Below are 20,454 nucleotides of genomic sequence, written 5' to 3'. Positions count from 1 at the left end.
TTACTTTAATAACTCAAAATCGAACCCCCCCCCCAAAAAAGATTATATAATCGGGGTGAATAACACAAATTTCATTACTGATGGGGAAAAAACAATACCATAAGGAATATCAGAAGTGACAGGAACAAGCACAATTTGGGGCCTTTTGATTTGAAATTCTGTGACCACTCAATAAAATAGAAACAGTGAAACTATAGCTAAGAATAACTGTCTAGATCAAGAAAATAGTTTCTAGAAGGGTCAGGTGATGAGCAAACAGGAATACTACTGCACAAAGTAGCTTCATGCCATGCTTTTCAGAGCATTTTACTTTGCAATTACTACTTTTTATTATCCGAGTATCAGAAATATTTATCTATCATTTTTTTTTTCAGTAGCACTGCTAGAAAATCCATTATTATTCAATTGCATTATAGGACTTCCTCTTCAAAGTCAGCAGGGGCGGAGAAAACCTCAATCATCTATTAGGGCGTAGTTAGCACATCTCTGGGACTCACAGACCTAAAAATGTGATGCAGTCCCACCCCTGAATTCAGAGGAGCAGGTAACAGGGAGCCTCTCTCTTCCTCTGAGCTCTATTGATTTTCTAATTAGTAATAAGCAAAGGGCACGTTTCTGATTTTTTTCCCTTGCACATCAGAATTCACTGCTAGTGAAAATCAAGATAATAAAAGCAAGTAGGGGTTTTCAAAGATGAACTGAAAAGGGACAGTTTGTCATTCAAGAATCATCGGCAATTCATTCAGTCATAACGGTCAAATTTAATTTTAGCAGGAATAAGTTTAAACACCTAAAAGTAAAGTTGGCCCTTTTAAGCCTGTTAGTGGAAGTCTGGACAAGTTAAAGACGGGTTAGGTTATAAACTTACAAAAACAAGGCAGTCAGTCTGTTTTTCAAATATGAAGAATTGAGAAGAGATGAGTGTAGTCATGAGAAAGCATAGCTTTCCACGTCCCCGCTGTAGCTAAGTCTTGTTCCAACTGTGCCGTGTGATCTTATGTGGCTTTATTAAGCGGATGTTTTATGATTCGAAATTTATATTTAGTTACGCATAATGGAATTAAGAGTGAGTCTTCCCATCCTCAACTTCTCTGTTGTTTTGCTGAACTTATGATTTATATTCTTTTGCAACCTAAAAAGGGTCACTTAATACACATTTAATTTTAGAACAATTATTAAACATAAATGCCATAAAAGTTTATGACATTCCTGATGTTCGCATTTATCCCTTGACCGGCGTGTAGGTGGTGGCTCTGGGGGATGTTCCAGATGGTACTCTGGTCACCGTGATGGCTGGCAATGATGAAAACTACTCAGCCGAACTGAGAAATGCAACCGCAGCCATGAAAAACCAAGTTGCACGATTCAATGACCTCAGGTTTGTCGGTCGGAGTGGAAGAGGTATGTATCTGTCAGAACAGAACTTGAAACACAAAGTGTTTACATGGCAACAACCCCAGATTTCAAAACTTCACGAGGTTTCTGTGGTACGATTCCTAGAAACACAGCCTTTCTTCTTGTTATTAGTGCTACATCAAGCTTTAGAAAATGTATTTAAAAAATTTATTTTAAATCTTTTTTAACAGAATCTAGCTTTACATTATTGCTCTCTGATTAGGAACTTGTAAAAACATGAATTTTGAATTTCAAGGAAATCCCCCAGCTGTTCACTAAAGTGCAAAAATATAAAACCTATCATCATGGAAACTATGATTCTACAACTGGGGTTCTCTCTTCGAGAATTATCACAAATCTGTTTAATGGAAGCCTTTAACTTAGGCTCCATGTGCTATCTATGACAAGTGACAGAGTTTCAAATGATCACTTCTAATCATTTTAAGGGATATATGGTATATGACTATTGTAATGTGGTTTCAAGTAAGCTTACCTTTTTGTGGTAAAATATGAAGAAATAGTAGTAGTACCATTCCGGTTTCGTAAATTTGATGGCAGCATGACCTTCTTATTATATGTAATGTGGATGCCTTAGTATTATTATTTGGGAGGAGGTTGGGCCCAGTTAACATTTTAAGTACTAATAATATCAAAGACTAGATTCTCCAGAGGAACCATTGCATTAGTGCAGTTCTAGTGTAGTTTTATTATTCTTTGCCCATTTTCAAAGAATTAGAGCAGAGAGAGGACTCTTGGCTCATCGTAATCTCCTCCGGTTTCCAATTATTTTCAAATATTGTGTTTTCTCCGTATCGTAAGAACCTAAGTCATATTTTATAAATAGCAGTAAGTACTAGAAATTTAATCGAAAGAAGTAGGATAGTTTGTTTTGAAGATCTCATTTTTTGTACTATGGTACTGACTAAGCTTATGAATGAAAGTTATTTCAAGTGTAATTAAAAAGACATGATAAATACCTAAGTAGCAGTAGATGACTCTTATATTGAAAAGAATAAAAGTACAACCAATGAACATTTAAATACAGTCATTACTCTTTATAAAGGCATTCAAAAATATCAGAAAATCTGTGTTCTCAGGGAATTCGATTCGTCAGAAAGGGAAGGGGGTAAAGACATGTTGATTTTTTGGGCTATTGCTTTTGCTCTCCTAGATATCTGGCGCATTTTCAAAATAGAATCATAGGCGGGGAAAATTTTTTAAATGTATAACATGATTGAAAATACATGTTCAGAGTATTGTGTTAATAATAGGGTAATGCAAAGAAAATCATATCCACTTATTGAAAGCACGAGCGATGCTATAAGGTACAGAAGCATAAGCCATTAAATGGATTCACTTGTTATATTAAAAGTCCCCGCCTTTCAGTAAATGGAATTCACATTATGATTCAGAGATGTGTGTTTGGAAAACATTTTGAAGGCTTCGGATGAGTAGCTGGCAGAGTGGGTGAGAAGCCAATAAAAAACAGAGGCCCCACCTCCTGGTCCATGCCTACCAGCCTAGCTAACGAGCTTAATTAGTTCTGGTAGATTTCTACTATTAGGAATTGATAGCCGAGTATCATTTGGTTGCCTTCCCAGAAAAAGTAATATTATCACAGCGTGTATCTGTGTGGGCCTATGTGTCAGGTTTTGTTTATAAAAGTTTTGGAAACGATTTAATGTCCAAGACCAGTGCCATTTCCCCATAAGAAGTTCAGCGGTGGCTTTCTGGCCATGGGCAGTGAGTCTGTGATAATAAAGAATGAGATTTTGAAGGCAGCGTACGGGGCTGGTCTCTGGTCTCATTGGCCATGTCTGTTTTGAGTGGGTGAGTAATAGGTGCTTGTGTTTACTTGGGTAAGAGTGAACTGTTTCCCCAAGGTGTGGATTGTTTGCATTTGACTGCCTGATTCGTGCCAGTGTGCCCTTGCGTTTGCATAAAACCCCAAGAGTAAAATAGCTGCGACCAAGGCTGGGCTGTCGTCTGATCCCCTGGAATGAGAACATTAATCGAAACGCCATAAATGGACTCTATCTGTTTTGAACATGAGTGATAATAAGGAATCCAAAATACAGAGACCTCAGTTGAACATTGGAAACAAATACTCTTACGGTGTGTGTAATCGTTGGTCTTGAGTGACTGTTTTTTTGTTTTTGGTTAGTACTATGAGACAAAATGAGCTGTCAAAAGGCCTCATTTGACCGCCTCATAATTTCTCTCCATAGTCATAAAATGCAACTTGATTTTACTCTTTCAAATATAAGTGTCAACATCAAAGCCTGCCAGATATTTTTTCTTTCTTTTTTTTTTTTTTGCATTTTGCTTCCGATTACGAGGAGAGCAGATGATTCTCACTAATTCTGACAGCTTCGATCTTCCTCCCTGAATCTTGTCCTTGAAAAGTTTCATTACGTTTTATTAAGAGATCTTGAGGCGATTTTCTGTTTCATTTTCTGGTTTTGAAAACTTGCCTGAAATCATGTCATTGGCACGGACACACCGCACAGTGGCCTAGAAGGCCCTGGCTGTTGTTGGCTCATCCAAACATTTCCATGCAATTTCACATTCTGTCAAAAGGCGCTGGTCCCATGGATTTTCAAAGGGGCCTGGGGCGCAGTTCCAAATGTAGAGTAAAAAAAGAAATTCCCTTTTCTTTTACCAGCTGTCAGTCCGTGGGGGTACTTGTAAAGCCATATAGAAATTGCCAGAAGTCGAACATGGAAGGGTTTTTCTCTGTTTTACAAAACTGATCTGTCTGGGTGCTGGCTGATGTCCAGGATCACAGCTCCTAACCTCAAGTTCAGCCTGCAACTGGGAAAACCTGCCCGTCCGGCTCCTACGGCCTTGCTGACAACACTGTCCCCTAAAAAATCCTGGTGAAGGCTTCAGCAGTCTGCACCTTCTACCCTTCCTTCCCTGCCTTCCTTTTTCGCCTCGTCGGTTTTAAATCTTGTTCCGGGTGTATCTCATCCTTGGTGTTTTCTCTCTTTGGTTCATTGTCCTCAAATAAAGTGACTGTTCCTTTACGATGGAAGAAGAGGTAGCAGCTCCCAGGAGACGAGAGCTTATGCTGAGAACACAGGTTGTTCTCACTTACCCACGTGTTCTGGGACTCTCCCTTCATTGCCAGAAAATGGAAGTTCGGGATCAAAAGAAACGCTCTTTGGCAAAGTTAATTAGCAGTTTACACCAGTTTACATCAGCGGTCGAGGCGGGTGCTATTGATATTTTCAGTTCTAAGGAAGTGTTTCATGGCTGCAGCTGAGAGACATTCAAGAAATTTTAGCAATGGAAGCTGTGAGCGCTTCCGGCCTCTTCAGACAGCTTAATCAGTTGGGAAGGAATTGATCAGTCAGGGAATACGGCTTTAGTTCATTCATTTCAGAACCAAAAAGGAAACCCACCAGACGGTGTCATCAACCACATCGTAAATGAGGGAAGAGAATCCACCACAATGTCCTTCTAAGTTTCCTAAGAATATGATTTTTAATCTTTTGGTAACATCATAGATAATTTTGAAAGTCCTTCAGAAGCCTTCTCCCAAAGGAAAAAAAAAAAAAGCACATGTGCGCTTTCACAGTTTCATACGTAATTTCAGTTTCCGGGGCCACTGAGGCTCGTTTATTGGCCTTCCAGGGGTCCATGGACCCCTAAGCCAACAATCTATGAATTTGGACCTGTGCCTTGACTGTGGAAGGCCAGCCTAGTACTGTGCTGCACACTGTAGATAACTGGAAACTGCATACATAAATGGACAAGTGAGGCAGACATCCTTCTCGTACCCAGCGCCTTTTGGTTACACCTGTTTTTATTAAGGCCAGGACCTGGTTTATAGATTTAGGAAAGTAGATTCCATTCAGACTGTTGGTTCAGACTGTCGAAGGCCATCAGGTGTGCATGCATGTGGTTTCTGGCAAAGGAAGAGGGCCTGTTTTGTCACCGAGAGAGCAGCCTCTTCTCTAGTCACTTCCTGGCTGCAGAGCTGCGGTGTGAATTCCACAAGCAGTCCTGTGAGGCCACGTGTTCTTCGGTCTGCTAGGATGGGGTTTAATTTCTTGGTGGAGTCTGTGTTTATGCTGACCTCCCTGGCAACTTTAATCTTGCCCATTTTCAAAATAGTACCCTTTCCCAACGCCTTTACAAAATGAAATTCCTTCATTACGTTCTTGCCGTGGATGTCTTCCCAGACATAATATTTACCCGTCACAATCTGGGATATTGCATATTTGTGTAATGTTTCTTACTTTAAGGCATTTTCATTCTTATTTTACATTATTTGGGGACCTGTATGGAGAGGTTGCCTTTCAGATGAGAAAGACTGTGGTTTAGATGAGGAGAAGGTACATTTAGAAAAGGATAAACTGTACTGGCATTCTAAACAAAAAGACATGTCCTTATGGAGCAGTTATCACTGAGAAATGGTCTGAATGACTCACCGTATTATCACAGGATTCAAGTCATCCTCTTTTCCATCACAGACTCACATAACGAGCGAAGGGAAAAATCGTCTGACAACCTCAGATTGTTTCATGGATAACATTTAAGATGATAAGCTGGCAATCAGATCTCCGGGAGAGACTAGAAGGAAAAACGAGTTGTATTAAAATCGACTCTCTCATTTCCTTCTCTTTTTATCTGGTGGTGATTGATCTACATTTTAAAATAACGTATATATGCGAAAATCTGTTTTCAGACTTTGGCGTGGGTAAATATGGATGGAAAAAGACCCGGCCTCTGACATGCCAAGCCTCAGGCAACCCTAGCAAATAATTCTTTTAGATGGCAGGTTGAGAGCTAGTGCCCGTGATCTGAAGTAGGATTCATCTCTACAGATCGGGTTTCTCCTTCTATTTTATATTTGCCAATAAAAGAGTAACAGTGCTTTCTTAAAGCAAGTCTTTCCCCACCCCCAGTCACCACCACCAGCAAGCCGTCTCTGTCCCCTTAATGCCCTGGCAGGGACCAGGGGGAGAAGCATTCTTTAAAACTACTTGTGCCTGGAATACAGTTTCACACTTTTTTTTTCCCTTCATGGTTTTCTTACTGATTTTATGAAGTGCCAGGCATCGCGGAGAGTATCAGACAGCTTTTTAAAATCGAGGTTATTCATATGAACAATATTTAGAGTTGATAGGGAGAAGCTAGACTTCTCTCCACCCACTCACCACCCCTTCCTTGTCAGATGGCTTGCGTTTGGTTGAGGCTGTTCCTTTTGGTGGGGACAGAGGACTATCAATCAGAAAGTGCCTCTGAGAGAAATAATGGTTGAGTGATTTTTAGAGCTTCCTGTTTCAGCAGCAAGCATTATAGACATAAACAGTGATCTGGCCAACGGCTGCGAGGCGCTCTGGTTCTAATAAATCAGTTTTGTATTTTCTTTCTGTGCTGGTTGGCGAGGGGCAAGAGAGGGCGGAGAGGACTGGTTATGGAAGAACATATTCTAGGTTTCCTTTTTTTTTTCCCCCAAGAAAAATTACTTGAAAAGAGAGATGGTGTCCTGTCTGATGACTGTTTTCTTTCTGCCGATGATTGTAAACAAGTTTCCGAGCAGTAAGGGCTGTTTATGAATAATCATATCCTGTCAGTATGGGGAGGTTCTGTGGTTTCGAAGGATCTGTTGGGCTTTTTAGCCAGTTGGGTGCGTATGCATGTGTGTGTGTGTGTGTGTGTGTGAAAGAGACAGAGAGAGAGAGAGAGCTTCCACTGAGATGACTTCTTGTACCAAATTATCTTTGAGAACAAAATGCATGCTAATAACATCTTTTCATCTGAAGCCCAAATAAAGCAATAAACAGAAATTAAGTAAGAGAGCAGTGTGGACTTAATGAGCTGCCTGTGACTGCTTTCAAACATGCCAGTTTCATCGGCTCACTCGTGGGGCGTGGGGACTGCGTCGCTGCTCATCAAGACTTGCGTGCGTTCGTGGACTTCAACAGCGCGTGTCCTCCACCGTAGGGCCAGGCGCGAGTCTCGCGGTCAGCAGAGATGCGTCCCCGTCTGCACTGAGAACGCAGCTGTCTTTCCTTTCCTTTTGGCCGTGCCGATCCGGGACCCCAGCTCGTCACCCAGTCTCTATCAGCCCACCCACGTGGGCCGCATACCCCACGTAGGAAATGAATGTTATTCTCTGAACTTTCTCATCGAGGATGTCAGGTACTCGAGGACCCATACATCATATGGCGGCGGGTGATCCCCTCAACCTCCTTCGAGAGGCTGCTGGCCTTTCTGCTGCTGGATTCAAACGCGTTTCCTCTGGTTTCCTCACTGGGGAAGGATTCATTGAGGAGACACTTAAACTGCAGTTTTTCTTAAAGAAGATGCCAGTAAACTTCCTATTTATTTTGCAACTTGGGTTAATTCCTGCTTTTACCCTGAGATTTAAGACTGTCACTAAGAATGTGTGGGAACACAAACTGAAGAACATACCACCTCCCCCAGCCTCCCGATCCCAGGAAACTCCTGGGTCTGCTTGATGGGAGGCTGGCCAGCATCCTCCCAGCAGTGTGTGGCCCTTACTGAGTCACCTTATGCAAACAAAGGAGCCTGTCCTTGGCTCATACAAAGCAATGCACAGGAATATGGATGGTTTGAGCACAGTTGTGACCTATGTGCTTATCAGATCTTGGCAGACAAGGCAAAGAGGGATGGGCTTGTGGGAGGTGGAGAAGCTCCAGTTTGCTCAGGGCATTGGTTTTAGGGTTTTTGCAGATGTTTCTCCCTCATTCTATTTGAAGCCATTGTATGGAATACAATCGGTATCTATCTATTCGTCTATCTATTCGTCTATCTATCTATCTACCTATCATATTTAATGAGGAGCGGTCTAAACTCTTGTCATAATAAGGTTTTTCTGTCTCTTTAAATAGTGCGTCTCCAGTACCTACAACACTGGATCTTTCCAGGTGTTGTCTCTTCATCATCCTATCTGAAACCTCAGGGCAGGTATGGCCTGTATCTTGTCCATCCATCTGCTTCTCAATTTTTTTCATTTGAAAAAAATTTTTAATTACAGTTGACATTCAATACGATATTACTTTCATGCGTACAGCATACTGCTTATCAGTTTCGAGGGCGGTCTCACTCGATGGTTCCCAACTGGGGTGATTTTGACACCCCAGGGGACACTTGGCAATATGTGCAGACATTTTTGGTTGTCACGATGAGTAGGTAGGGGGAATACTACTAGCATCTAGTGGATGGAGGCCGAGGTGTCACTAAACGTCCTACAGTGCACAAGACAGGCCCCCACGACGAAGACCTACGCAGTCCAAAATGTCAGTCATGCCGAGGTGGAGAAACCCTGATCTAGCTCCACACGTATCAAAACAGGTTGTAAAATGTCTCTCTCATCCTAACACTTCCTGCCTCTCTACAACATTTATGAAAAACTTCTATTAAAAAGCACACACACAGTAAAAATAGAATTAGAGAGCACCCCTGAATTTTGAAGTAGTCTTTTAAGATATGGAGACGTACTCGTGTTCTGTGAGCGTAGGCTTGACGGGGTGTTGGCGGGGGTGGGGATGGGTGGTGGCTGGAAGGACAGGCTGCGGGATGGGTGGCCCCGCCGCTGGGGACAATCTTCCCTTCCCGGAGGACTCGCCCTTTGCAGCCCCGCCTGGAACATCGCACAGGTGCAGGTCCGCAGGAACCAGCAGAGACAATAAAGGTGCACTGCTGGCTTCTCCAAGCTCATCCCCCACTCAACGCGTCCCCCCAGCCCCACCCAACGCTTCAGTCAAAGGGCCACAGATCCGCACATCCAGGAACACGAACTGATGTGGTGGGCAGTGTCCCCTTGAACTAAAAAGTGCTAAAAACAAGGGGCTCGTATGCATCATTGACAGACACCTTGCAGACACCCCAAAAGGCTCTTTATTGCACTCGTGAAATAAAAATGGGAGAAATGCATGAAACGAGAGGAGAAGGGGCCAAGACCTGATTTGCTGGCCATCTCCGAGACGGCCCTGGATTTCCCGTCCACAGGCTGGGTTTGCAGGTAGCCCGGGAGGACAGATGGCTGGGTTCTTCTGGAGCTTTCTCCCACCTGCCTGCACCTGTTAGTTCTGCCATCACCTGTTTTCCATACTAAGACTCAGGGAAAGATGGCTTAAAAAAATGTGTGAGAAAAAGAGTCCTCTAGTCGTTCTCACTGTCTCAAGGTAGTGTCTGCTGCAGGTTGAATTCCTTGAATAAGTCTGGCCGCCAGGGCTTCTTCCGGTTTTGTGTTTATTTTTGCTCTGCGTGGAGACCCTCACTTTCTCGCCCCAAGTGTGCGCCTGCTTCCTTGAAGCTCTTCACAGTAAAGCAAGCAGCTTCCAGGTTCGGCATGGAGATCAGTCACACATCGAATCATCCGGGACGAGTGAGAGTTAACTATACACGTGGGAGGGCCGGAGCGGTGTCTGAGCCCGGGACTGTACAGAGCCCACGTGTCACCCCTGGACGTGCTCGAGGCCTCTGGGGAAAGAGCTAGACGACAGCTGTGGCACGCACGGGTACACGGCAGTGGTAACTGAGACCCCATGGCAAAGACGGGCCCGGAAGCCCTCGCAAGGTGGACTCCCAAGAATTTTCAAAACACGGAAGACCAGCCCTTAACTGGAAAAGCACCACGTGGTGTCATCGGTAACGAGATCGGTGCCAGACACGGAGCGGAGACTCACTGGACATCTTTGGATGAGCGACTACCCTGAGGCTCTTTTCACCCCGGGCAGTAGAGCCTAGTGGTTAGTGCCTGGACTTTACTGGGTTTCCTCTGAGAGCAGGATGCCCACGCGGGGCACCACCAACATTCGAGGCTGATCCTCCTTCCTTATGGGGCCATCTTGCACATCACCGGATGGTTATCAGCATCCCTGGGCTCCACCCCGTAGTCAGTAGCATCCCCCTCTGGGTTGTGGCATTGCCAGATATGCCTTGTGGAGGGGGAAACGTCACCTCTGGTTGAGAACACTGGCTTACAGCTGTGTGTCCCCAGGCGAGTTACTTGGCCTGTTCGAGCCCGATTCTACCTTTGTGCAGAGGGTGCAGTGAGGGTTACCTGAGATGAGACATACTTTAGGTATTATTACTCTGTGCGGTAAAATCAGTTAGACAAGGGAAACTGTGAGCCTATGACAAACGACAGCCAAGACCTGATTTTTCATGTGTCTTAATGGATGAGTTTTCCAGGAGGGAGCAGCAGCCCCCATCCATATTTCTCAGCCCCGCAGAGCCCTCGAGTCACGAAAGGGTTATCCACAGTGGCCACTGAGATTTCAGATGGAGGAGACGAAATCAAACATGCACTGTAATTCGAAGCACTGCTTTTCATGGGAAAAGACGTTCCCCCAACTCTGCCCTTCCGAGTCTTTTGTCCGAACATTAGTGGCATGCAAATGTTTATGATTCATCCATGCCCCTTTAATTCTCCATCGTATTTTAACAATAAACACTGCGTTTTCACAATGAAGCCGAGTCATCCGCTTGTCCTGCCGCCGGGTCCACAGGCTGGCATGCGCTGGCGTCGCATTCTTCCTGCAGTAATTGCCGACTCCACCCAAGCAAAAGAGAGGTTTGTAGCGATGCCTCGATGCCTCGGCAGCTCGCCCTGGACGGCACATCCTGGCTGCTCCCCCGGAAGCCGCATGCAGGTGGTGTCTCAGCATTTTCAGGAACTGCAAGTGAACATCCATGCACGTTCTTCTGTTTGGGGCCACATGTAAACAGAGCGTTGATTGATCTGGCTGTTCCTTGGAAGGTACCTGACGACACTGTCATCTTACATTCTGTCCAAATCCGTGGGCCCAGGTGGCAGTAAAGCCATTGTGTCCCGGGCGATATGCCTCTGACGCATAATGACACAGAAACACACACATCTATCTGTGATTACTCCGTGAGTTTTTGGAGGACTGGGCACGCTTGCAGGACTGGCTTCCTAAGATGTGCCGGCCTCAGTCCGCCCGTCTGTGCAATAGGTGTGACAGTGCCTTTGCTACCTGCCTCCAAAGGTTGTCGGGATGATTAAAATGAGGCGATGTGTATGTAACAAGACTCAGGATGCAGAGCTATGAGCCCCTCGACAGCGTTCCCCCTTCTAAGACGAGAATCGCCGAGGCAGGTGGGAAGCATGGGGAGTTAGCACATGTCACTGATTCGGAAAGTGAGGGATGCTGCACTTTCCATCATCCGCTCCTCAATGGCAAAAAACTCATGTTCCCTTATCCTACTAGGAAGCTTGTTCAATGAGAATGCCTAAGGGGCAGTGGGAATTTCATAAATATTTGTAAATGAACAACAATAATACAGTCACGTGATGGGCCTTGTGTTCTCCATGTTAATTGATGAGTCTCTGACAGGCGTTAGAGCCTTTCTGATCAGAAAGTATAATGTCTATAGCTATTTAATTGGAATTGTGGCCCACCGCTGAGGTCATTTAATGAGGGCATTTCATTTATTCATTCATTCATTCATTCATTCATCCATCCATCCATCAGATATGCGTTGTGTACCTCCCCGTGTGCCAGGCACTGAGCTGGCATTGGAGAGACAAAGTCCAGCCAAAGCAAAGCGGCAGACTTCGAGGGCTGGTGAGGGGTGACAGTGAAGTAGGCCATCGCTGCTCTGACTACTCGTCGGTGCCAAGGAGAAGGGACAGCTGTGACAGCAAATGAGTGGCAGTATGAGACCTAGTAAAGAGGTGAGGGGTCTTCCTGGACAAATTGTCATCTCGGTTGAGGTATTTCAGGGCGACGAGGAGGCTATCCGGGTGAAAGGCATCAAGGAGACAGCGGGGAGGAGCGCCCTGCCTGCTGGGGGAGAGCGGGCGAGGGCCTTGACGTCCCTGTTAGGAGTGTGTTCTGGTTTTAGTGAAATGAGAACCGCCAGCAGGTTTTAAGCAGGGAACCGGCCAGGTAAACGTGGTAGGAAGATATTCGGAATGCAGATTGAAGAATGGAAACCGTGTTTGGAGGGTGCTTGGGGGCCTTAGACCCTGACCCCGGGACTGTGTTCCTGTCCGGTGGCCTCGGACTTGGGCATCTCCAGCTCGCAAACACCCCATTTGGTCAATGTCGCAGTATCTGGAAGTCAGCTCCCAGTAGGCCCAGCCTGCCACACCCCTGCCTTGCCTTCAGCCTCCGCCTTCTCCCGGCCCTGCCCCTACGCCCACCGGCCCTCAGCGCTTCCTGCAGCAGCCGCCATGAAAGTTAAAAGCAGTGAGCAGGACCTTCCCTTCAAAATAGCCATCTCTCCGCCTCTCTGCCACAGAGCTGTGTGACATTGGGCAGTGTGTTTGGGGTACTGGATGTGGGCACAAGCAGAATCAGGGCTAAGACTAGGCCAGCCCCAGGAGGCAACTTTGATCGCCTGTCTTGTGTGGCCATAGCCTCGCTGGTTGGAGACTGGGGAATTTGATTCCACCCACCAGGGGGCTCTCTGGATGGAAGTACAGGGCAGCAAGCGTGACCTTGGCCTGAAGAAGGCTGTGAACTTAGGGTCTTGGGGTTATTTGCACCAATAGGATTAAAACTTGGCTCCTCAACCAGGATATGCAGGACCTGCGATACCAAAAGAAAAAGGAAGATCAGAAAGGAACTGTCAAATCTGGGAAAAGGAAACGCGAAATCGCGTGGAGCGTCATGGGTCTTCGGGGTTGGGTAAATATTCCTTGTGAAGAGAAAAGCTTGCCATCTATCCCTTTTGTAAGGCTGAGCTCACCTTCTGTGCCACGAGAAAGGAAATCAGATGTCATAAAGAACAGGCTGACCTATTGGAAGTTTATCGAATAATGCACAGATCCATTTGTCAGACATTTTTTTTATTGCCTTGGAACAGAAGATGCAAAGAGTAATAAAACCCTGTCCCTTTCCTCAAATAACTCATTTTTATAGAACATCTCCAGAGAAAATGCTTCGTATGTTTTTGGTTTTCTCTAAGTAAGACAGCTATTTTTTTTCAAATGGTCCATCATTCCAAACAAATGCTGTTTTGTTTTTTTGGAAAATGGAGCTCTGTATCTCAGCGCCTGACTTTAAGTTGATTTTCGGGGATTGTTTTTGTGCCAGTGGCTTGGGCCTCCCATCTGCATTTTGCCCACATGCATTGCACGCAGGTGGATATGTGCCGACATCTTAATTTAGAGAAACCAGGAAATTCCGTGCAATTTGAAGGATTTGTAGCCTATTCAGAAATCCCCAAATAGATAATTATACAGCTCCACGGTCGAAATGGTAGTAAAGGTTTGGGTAGGGAAGTGGACAAAGGGCAAAGGCACGAATTTTGGCTATGAGGTGGTTCCCATGGAAAAGTGAGAATTAGAAATTAGAAATACTTTGTGAAAAATACCCCAAATTCAGATTTCTACCGGAATCTGAGGGTGCGTTAATTTTAATACTTAGTTATCTATGATCAAAATTAGACCCGGCACGATTTACATAGTAAAAAAAAAAAAAAAATGCGAAGAGCAGAACTTGAGCCTTCCCTGGCTTTCTTAGTTTTCAAAAGCTGCATTTTCTCATTGACATTTCCTTCCTCGCTCTCTGGGTGCTCAGAGTTTGCGAGCACAGTGATTTTCCTGCAGAGATGCACGAGCGAGTGAAAAATGATGAGATCGAGGTTCCTAAGCCGTGTGACCCCCTTGGCAGTACGGTTCCTCACGTGACAAAGGGCAAGTTTCACATCCCACAGAAACTGCCCCCAATAGGAGAAGGTGACGCACGGATCCAAACCTGCACCGAGGAGAGTGACAGAAACGGAGCCCAGTGGCTACAGAGCCGGTGCAGGTGGATCGTGGGCCAGCTACCCGGGAACTACACTTAGGGAGGGACTGTCACAACAGGACAGGAGTGAGAGGGTCGCGCGTCAGACGCACTGGCGAGGAGGACGTGGCCATGATGCGAGGGGCACGGATCCGTGATGCGAGGGGCATGGACTTGCAAATGTCGTATTCCGCTCCTGGGCCGGAGCTGATCCCGACAGGCCTGTGCGCCTTCTCTTCCTCTCGCGCCCTCGGCCCTTTTGAGAGCAGTTCGCAACAGTTCTGGGGCTCGGCCACTTCCCAGACGTGGTGAGGAAGTGGCCTGTGTGTCGGGCCCGTACGGAACTACAGTGTCCAGCTGTGGCTTTAAGAGACCGCAGTGGCTGCAGAGGTTCACCAGCCACGAGGCCCAGAAACGTGGAGACTCATGAAGCACAGGCCTGGGGCCTCGTGGCTGCCTCACCTTGGTGACTGTGTCCTGGCAGCACGTGCCCTGTGCCCTTCTTCCCGACTAAATAAAGCAGGTAGTATTTTGCCCTGGTGTTTGAATGAAAAAAACTGGCACTGAGGAGGAAATGGGGAGCATTTGGCCTGGCTGATTTAAAAAGCCCATCAGCCAGTCACAGTTGTGCCTGACAAAGGTCACCAGCTGACGGGGCAGGAGCGAACTTGAACTTCAAGTTCAAGTAGAAGGTCCAGTGTTCCTGATGGGTCTTTAGGCCCCATTCCACGGCCCCGCACACACCTGACCTCGCAACATCAGACCTCAACGCGGATGCGTCGCCAGGCCCTCCTTAGCTCCGGTCTCTGCGGAATCGTGTTTATCACGTCTTTAATGATAATTAAGTGGATAGCTGCCGATTCATGATTTCATTTAACTTGCACGACAGCACGAGGAGGTGGGAGGACTGCTGTTACCCCCATTTCACAGACGACAAAGCTGAGGCCCCGGAGAGAGTGAGTAGCTTACCCAAGGCCACACAGCTAGCAAGTGGCAGAGCCGGGGTTTGAGCACAGGCGGCTCAGTTTGCGGGCCTGCGCCGTTCCCTAGCGCCCTGCGCATTGCCGCTCCCTCGGGACTATAGAATCAACTCCTTGTCTTCTGCAGCTTCCGGGCGAAAATCAAGACACCCCTTCGCCCCCTTGCCGTCTCTTCCCACCTTCTTATTCAGGCCTAGTGTTTGTGCTTCTAAATAGTGCCCCTCCGGGAAGCCAAGCACCAGCCAGCACCAGTGAGAAGGAAGGTCTGTGTCAATGCCCTCTTCCCTCAGCTCCCTTTGCTGCGAATCCCCAGGCAAGGCGCCTGTGACCCTGCGGCTGGGTCCCGCGGGAGCACACCCAGGGTCATCCATGCGCCAGCCAAAGCCTCTGCTTGTCTCATGGGGCCAAAGCCAGGGCCGTAGGGAGCCCTGGAGCCTTTCCCGCCAGGGACTCGCTCAGGCTCCAAGATGAATATCAGTTCTCTCTCTGGCAGCCCCATCTTCCACCCCTGCATTGGGTCCTGCAGAGCCAATCTGGGGGGCGGGGGTTGTTATTTAGCCGATCTGTGTTCCGTTCCTCTCCCCTGGCTTCTTCATAGTCTGGCTACAACTTGCTGAGAAAAACACTTGAGAACCTTTCGCTCTCCACACCCACGCACTTAAAATACCAGGCCCATAGGTCATTTGAATGAGAGAATTTGGCTAATAACATGTGAGCTCCAGGGTACAGCTACCATTTCTGCAGGTGTCAGCCAAGAAGGGCTTTGTCTCAGCAGGGTTGGGCCAGGGCGTGGCAGGGACAGAGGACGGTGGGTCCCGAAGCACAGAACGGCAGTCAGATGTGCACACTGGCTGGCTGTCCCTAGTTGTCAGGTTCAGTGCCAGGTCTGGTCGGAAGGACTCAAGGAAATGGAAGACATAGTTTTCCCAGAGTGGAAAATTGTCACACACACACACACACACACACACCTGTGAGCACAGTGTCATCACTCATTACCTCTGTCTGTGAGGCAATAGGCAGACGGCCTGGTCAGAGCTGTAAACAAGAGCTCATTGTGAGGGAAACTACCAGAATATCTCTACCTTCATGAGCCACGCTACTGTGGCCAAAATGCCCCGCCTAGTAGCTTTTGCCAGACAGACACTACTTGTGACTGCCCATAAAATGATGGGCACGAAATAATAGAACTTTAATTATGAGCAGCGATTTCACAAATATTCACTTTGGTTGAATTTCACTCCCGATTAAGTCGGCCCGTCTGTGGTTAACCAGGGGGCATCATTAAGCACTCGACTGCCAGGAGTCCAGCTTCAGCTCAGGAAGAAACTGCTTTTGAACTATAATCCAGGCTTTCAATTAGCTGTCAAATACAGTTTTGGGTACATTAGAGTCATAGGGACTATTATCACTTTTTTGGGCAGTGGTAGAGTGTGTAAAAAAGAACTATACATCCATCTTCCTGGTGCTGATGCCGCCGACTTTGCAAATAAGAGATTTAGGACCTCGTGACAATAATGTGAAGAACAGTGAGCGTAAAGCTGGCAGATTAGGGTTCTGCTGTGTACACAAACTGTGCGACTTTGGGCAAATTACTTAACCTCTCTGAGCCTTGGCTTTGCTACCTATTAATCGAGGACAATAAAATCTATCTTGTTTATTTCGTGAGAATGTAGTGAGGACAAAATAAATAGTATTCGGGAAAGTGTTTGAAAAGTTGTAAGTTCTACAGACCCCCAAATGCTAATGTTATGAAGACAATGATTCTTTGATGTCATTTAGCAAAGCAAGCATCGTGGGAAGGCTGCCACAGGTGTGGGACCATTTCAGTAGGCAAAACGCGCAGGTGCCTGTAGAGCAGTTGTCACTTGTAGTGCGAAGACCAGAACTCTTAAAACATTCGATATTCGTAGTGGGTAAAATAGTGTTCCCTGAGAATTCGTATCCACCATCAACCTCAGAATGTGACCTTATTTAGGGGCTTTGCAGATGTAATCAAGTTATGGTGAGATCCTACTGGTTTAATGACCAGTGGAGGTGTGGAGACAGAAGATAACAGAGGAAGAGGACACGTAATGACAGAGGCGTTAGTTAGGGTGATGCTTCTACAAGCCGAGGAACGCCAAGGACCACCAGCAGCCACCGGAAAGAGGGGCAAGGCAGGGAAGGAAGGACTCTTTCACAGAGCCTTGGGGGAAGCAGGGCCCTGCCGTCACCTTGATCTTGGACGTCTGGCTTCCAGAACTGTGAGACAATAAATTTCAGTTGTTTTAAGCCACCCAGTTTGGGGTAATTTGTTACAGCAGCCCCAGGAAACTAATACAGTATTATCACGGAATCTTTGAAATGCTGCAGTAGCAGGTGACAGGCAATGGAGGAAGCACAGGGGGCGTGCATGTGCCTACCCAGGGTGACGGGCCCCCAGGGGGCTGCACGGTCAGAGATAAAATCAGAGTTGAAAGTGACATTGGATGTATCCCATGAACCCCTTTATTTTGCAGACCAGGAATCTGAGACGTGGAGAGGTCAAATCACTAGTACACAAACTCAAATCTAACTCTCTTGCAGATGAGCTCCCCTCACCACACCCCTACACCCCATACACGCACGTGCGTGCATGCGCGCGCGCACACACACACACACACACACACACACACACACCTGCCCAGTCACTGCAGCGGTGTCATTATTCATTGCTGTGTCTTTAGGGTCCCTTTTCCTTTTATTTTCCCATTTCTCCCCTCTACCTTGAGTCCCCCTCCTTCCTCGCCTTCCCGTGAGGGTACCCGGTGGGTACAGAACACGACCCCTGACCTCCGGCCTTTGTAGCCACAAACCCCATTCGATCCAACACCCTGATCAATCAAAAGTGAAGAATGCTTTATAAGGCAGCCCCAAAACAGCCACACGGCAAATTGTCGCGGTCAAGGAAGGCCACCTGGAACGTGAGTGACTGGTACCCAACTCGGAAGCCAGGAAGACCGAGGCGAGGGCTGGAGCCAGGAGCCTGGGTGGCTGGCCAAGTGGCTGGAGGACGAAAGACCCCAAAGCAGAAATGCCATGGCTTGCAAGAGAAACTCGGAAGTGATGGGCCTGGCTGGAGTGGGGAGTGGGGGGAGGGGACTTGGTAGTGAGAAAATCCTAAAAGCTGGCTGTGGAATTCAATATTGATGAGACAGGCAATAATTCTGGAAGGTGCTTGACGGAAAAGGGACAGACTGACGAAATGCTCAGAGGAAGGCGTGGGCGGGGCCGCACCCCGGGCTGCGGCTGCTTTGCTCCTCTGACCAGTTCTTAGAAAACCGGAGACTAAGATGGGCAGTGGATCTGGGCGTTTGCCTCCTCGCTGAGCCCTCCTCACTGGGCCTGGCCGGCCGCCTGTCCCACCCATCCCTCTACGTCAGCTAGATGCCAGGGTAGAAAACAATCCGGGCTGTCACCTGATGACATTTGAAGGATGCTCTAAAGATGGCCAATCCCCAAGGCCAAAAGGATTCTTCTGCAGGTTCCAGGAGGGAAGCTGATGGCGACGGTAAACCTGGGTGCAAGGCCTCCGGGGCTCCTCCAGCACGCTGGCCCGTGGAGCGCCCCTCGCCCCCGTTAGGTTGGCCGTGACCTGGGTTAGAAAGCCACATGGGACGGAGCAGGTTTTGTCATCCGACCATCACTTGGGATTGGTCTTATCATAAACTTTCAGTAGACAGAATATCAAATCCTTGGGGATTGTTGGGTGGGGTTTTTCGTGATTAGAAATCACTGGCTTCCTGTAGCCAAAGGTTATACTGTCAATTTCTGTGTCCTTCTTTGGTATCAAAACATGCATGACTGCTAAAAATATGATGCTCTTTCTAACTTGGGGAAGGAGGACGATTTAATTTTTGAAGTGGTTTTGGAAGCAGCTGGGGGAATGGGTGGGCATGGTTGATTTTCCTCTCGTTTCTTCGGAGTTTCATTTCATACTGTGTGATTAAGAGGAGAAAGCCTGTTTTCTGGATAACTATTATATTGGTGTCAGAGGTCTGAACATCATGCTTAGGCAAGCTTAGGATCCTGTTATGGACTACGAGGAACAGAAGAGAAAATAATAAAAATGAGCAACGACACACTCACACGCCTTCCAATACCGTGCAACAGATACAGTTTTAATGATTTTAGTGCTATTAACTCATTTAACCTCCCCCAATTCTATAAGGTAGGAAATGTTATATGTACCCATCTCCCAGGTGAGGGCACTGAGGCACACAGGGCTGGTGCCTTGCCGAAGGTCAGCTGGCCAGAATTCATCCTCTGAACCACTTGGCCAAGAAAAAATATTTTCACTTACTAATATATTTGCATATTCATAATTAAATTGATAATAGATTTATATTACATAATTTATATTAGTGATCATATTATAATTATAAAGTTAAAATAATATTAAAATAACTTTTTAAAAGTTATTAAAAGCATTGCATAAGATATATACAATGAAGACATGTTCACATTTCATAAGTATAAGAAAAAGGTCTAGATGGAAATTCATGTGCATATATATAATTATAGTATTTACTGAATCTCAATCTGTCAGTTATATACCCTTAAGCCCATGTATTGACTATAAATTAATTTTTTCTGGCTAATCTCATGAGTATCTCTAATAACATCTAACATTTTAAAAAATAAATATTTAAAATCAACCAGCAATCAGTATTTTTGAAATACAGAAAGAATAATTTTAATGTAGCTTATCCTCAAATTTAGGAATTCTGTCTCTTAACCCTTGGAGGTACAAACAACATCAGAGGGGCAAGCTGGATATGGTTGCTTTTATTCCCTTTCGGCCTGAGTTTATGAAGAGAGAAGTCAGCAGTGGGGGAAGGAGTGGACAGCTGCCGATCTGATCCTATGTCCCCTGGGGTCTTGACTTGAAAGAAAGTAAATCCAAATCTCTCCTGATCCTGTGTTATTCATTGATGATTAAACAGAAGCCATATAACTACGTGATGGTGACATGTCCCTTCTAGACAAGCATCATAGGTGTGCACTTCAGAATTTAAGCAAAGCCAAACTCAAGGGCGTACAGGTAAAACCAGTAACTTGTGCTGAAGACCATCCGTCCTTTCCAGTTCGAGGGCAGGAAAGCGTAAATTTACAGTCAGCAGATATATTCAGGCCATCACCTCATTCTTTCGTGTTCTCTTTTGTGTTCCCACAGGAAAAAGCTTCACTCTGACGATCACTGTCTTCACAAACCCCCCGCAAGTTGCCACTTACCACAGAGCCATCAAAATCACAGTGGATGGACCCCGAGAACCTCGAAGTAAGTGGGCCCCCCTTGGGGCTGGCACACCCTCTGG

At 46.3% G+C, this 20,454-nt stretch overlaps 1 protein-coding gene across 1 annotated transcript in view; it reads left to right on the top strand.

Moving 5' to 3' along the window:
- The window catches only part of RUNX1 (runt related transcription factor 1), a 228,218-nt gene that overhangs the window by 145,799 nt on the left and 61,965 nt on the right, over positions 1–20,454 (top strand). Inside the window, exons 5-6 of the mRNA XM_025039570.1 lie at positions 1,245–1,401; positions 20,313–20,417. Coding sequence (XP_024895338.1) covers positions 1,245–1,401; positions 20,313–20,417 — 262 coding nt within the window. The remainder of the gene's footprint in view (positions 1–1,244; positions 1,402–20,312; positions 20,418–20,454) is intronic.

This window comes from Pteropus alecto, unplaced genomic scaffold, assembly GCF_000325575.1.
Source record: "Pteropus alecto unplaced genomic scaffold, ASM32557v1 scaffold3, whole genome shotgun sequence".
Classification (NCBI taxonomy): Eukaryota; Metazoa; Chordata; class Mammalia; order Chiroptera; family Pteropodidae; genus Pteropus; species Pteropus alecto.
Note: the sequence above shows the minus strand (reverse complement) of the source record. Positions and strands in the feature narration are given on the sequence as shown.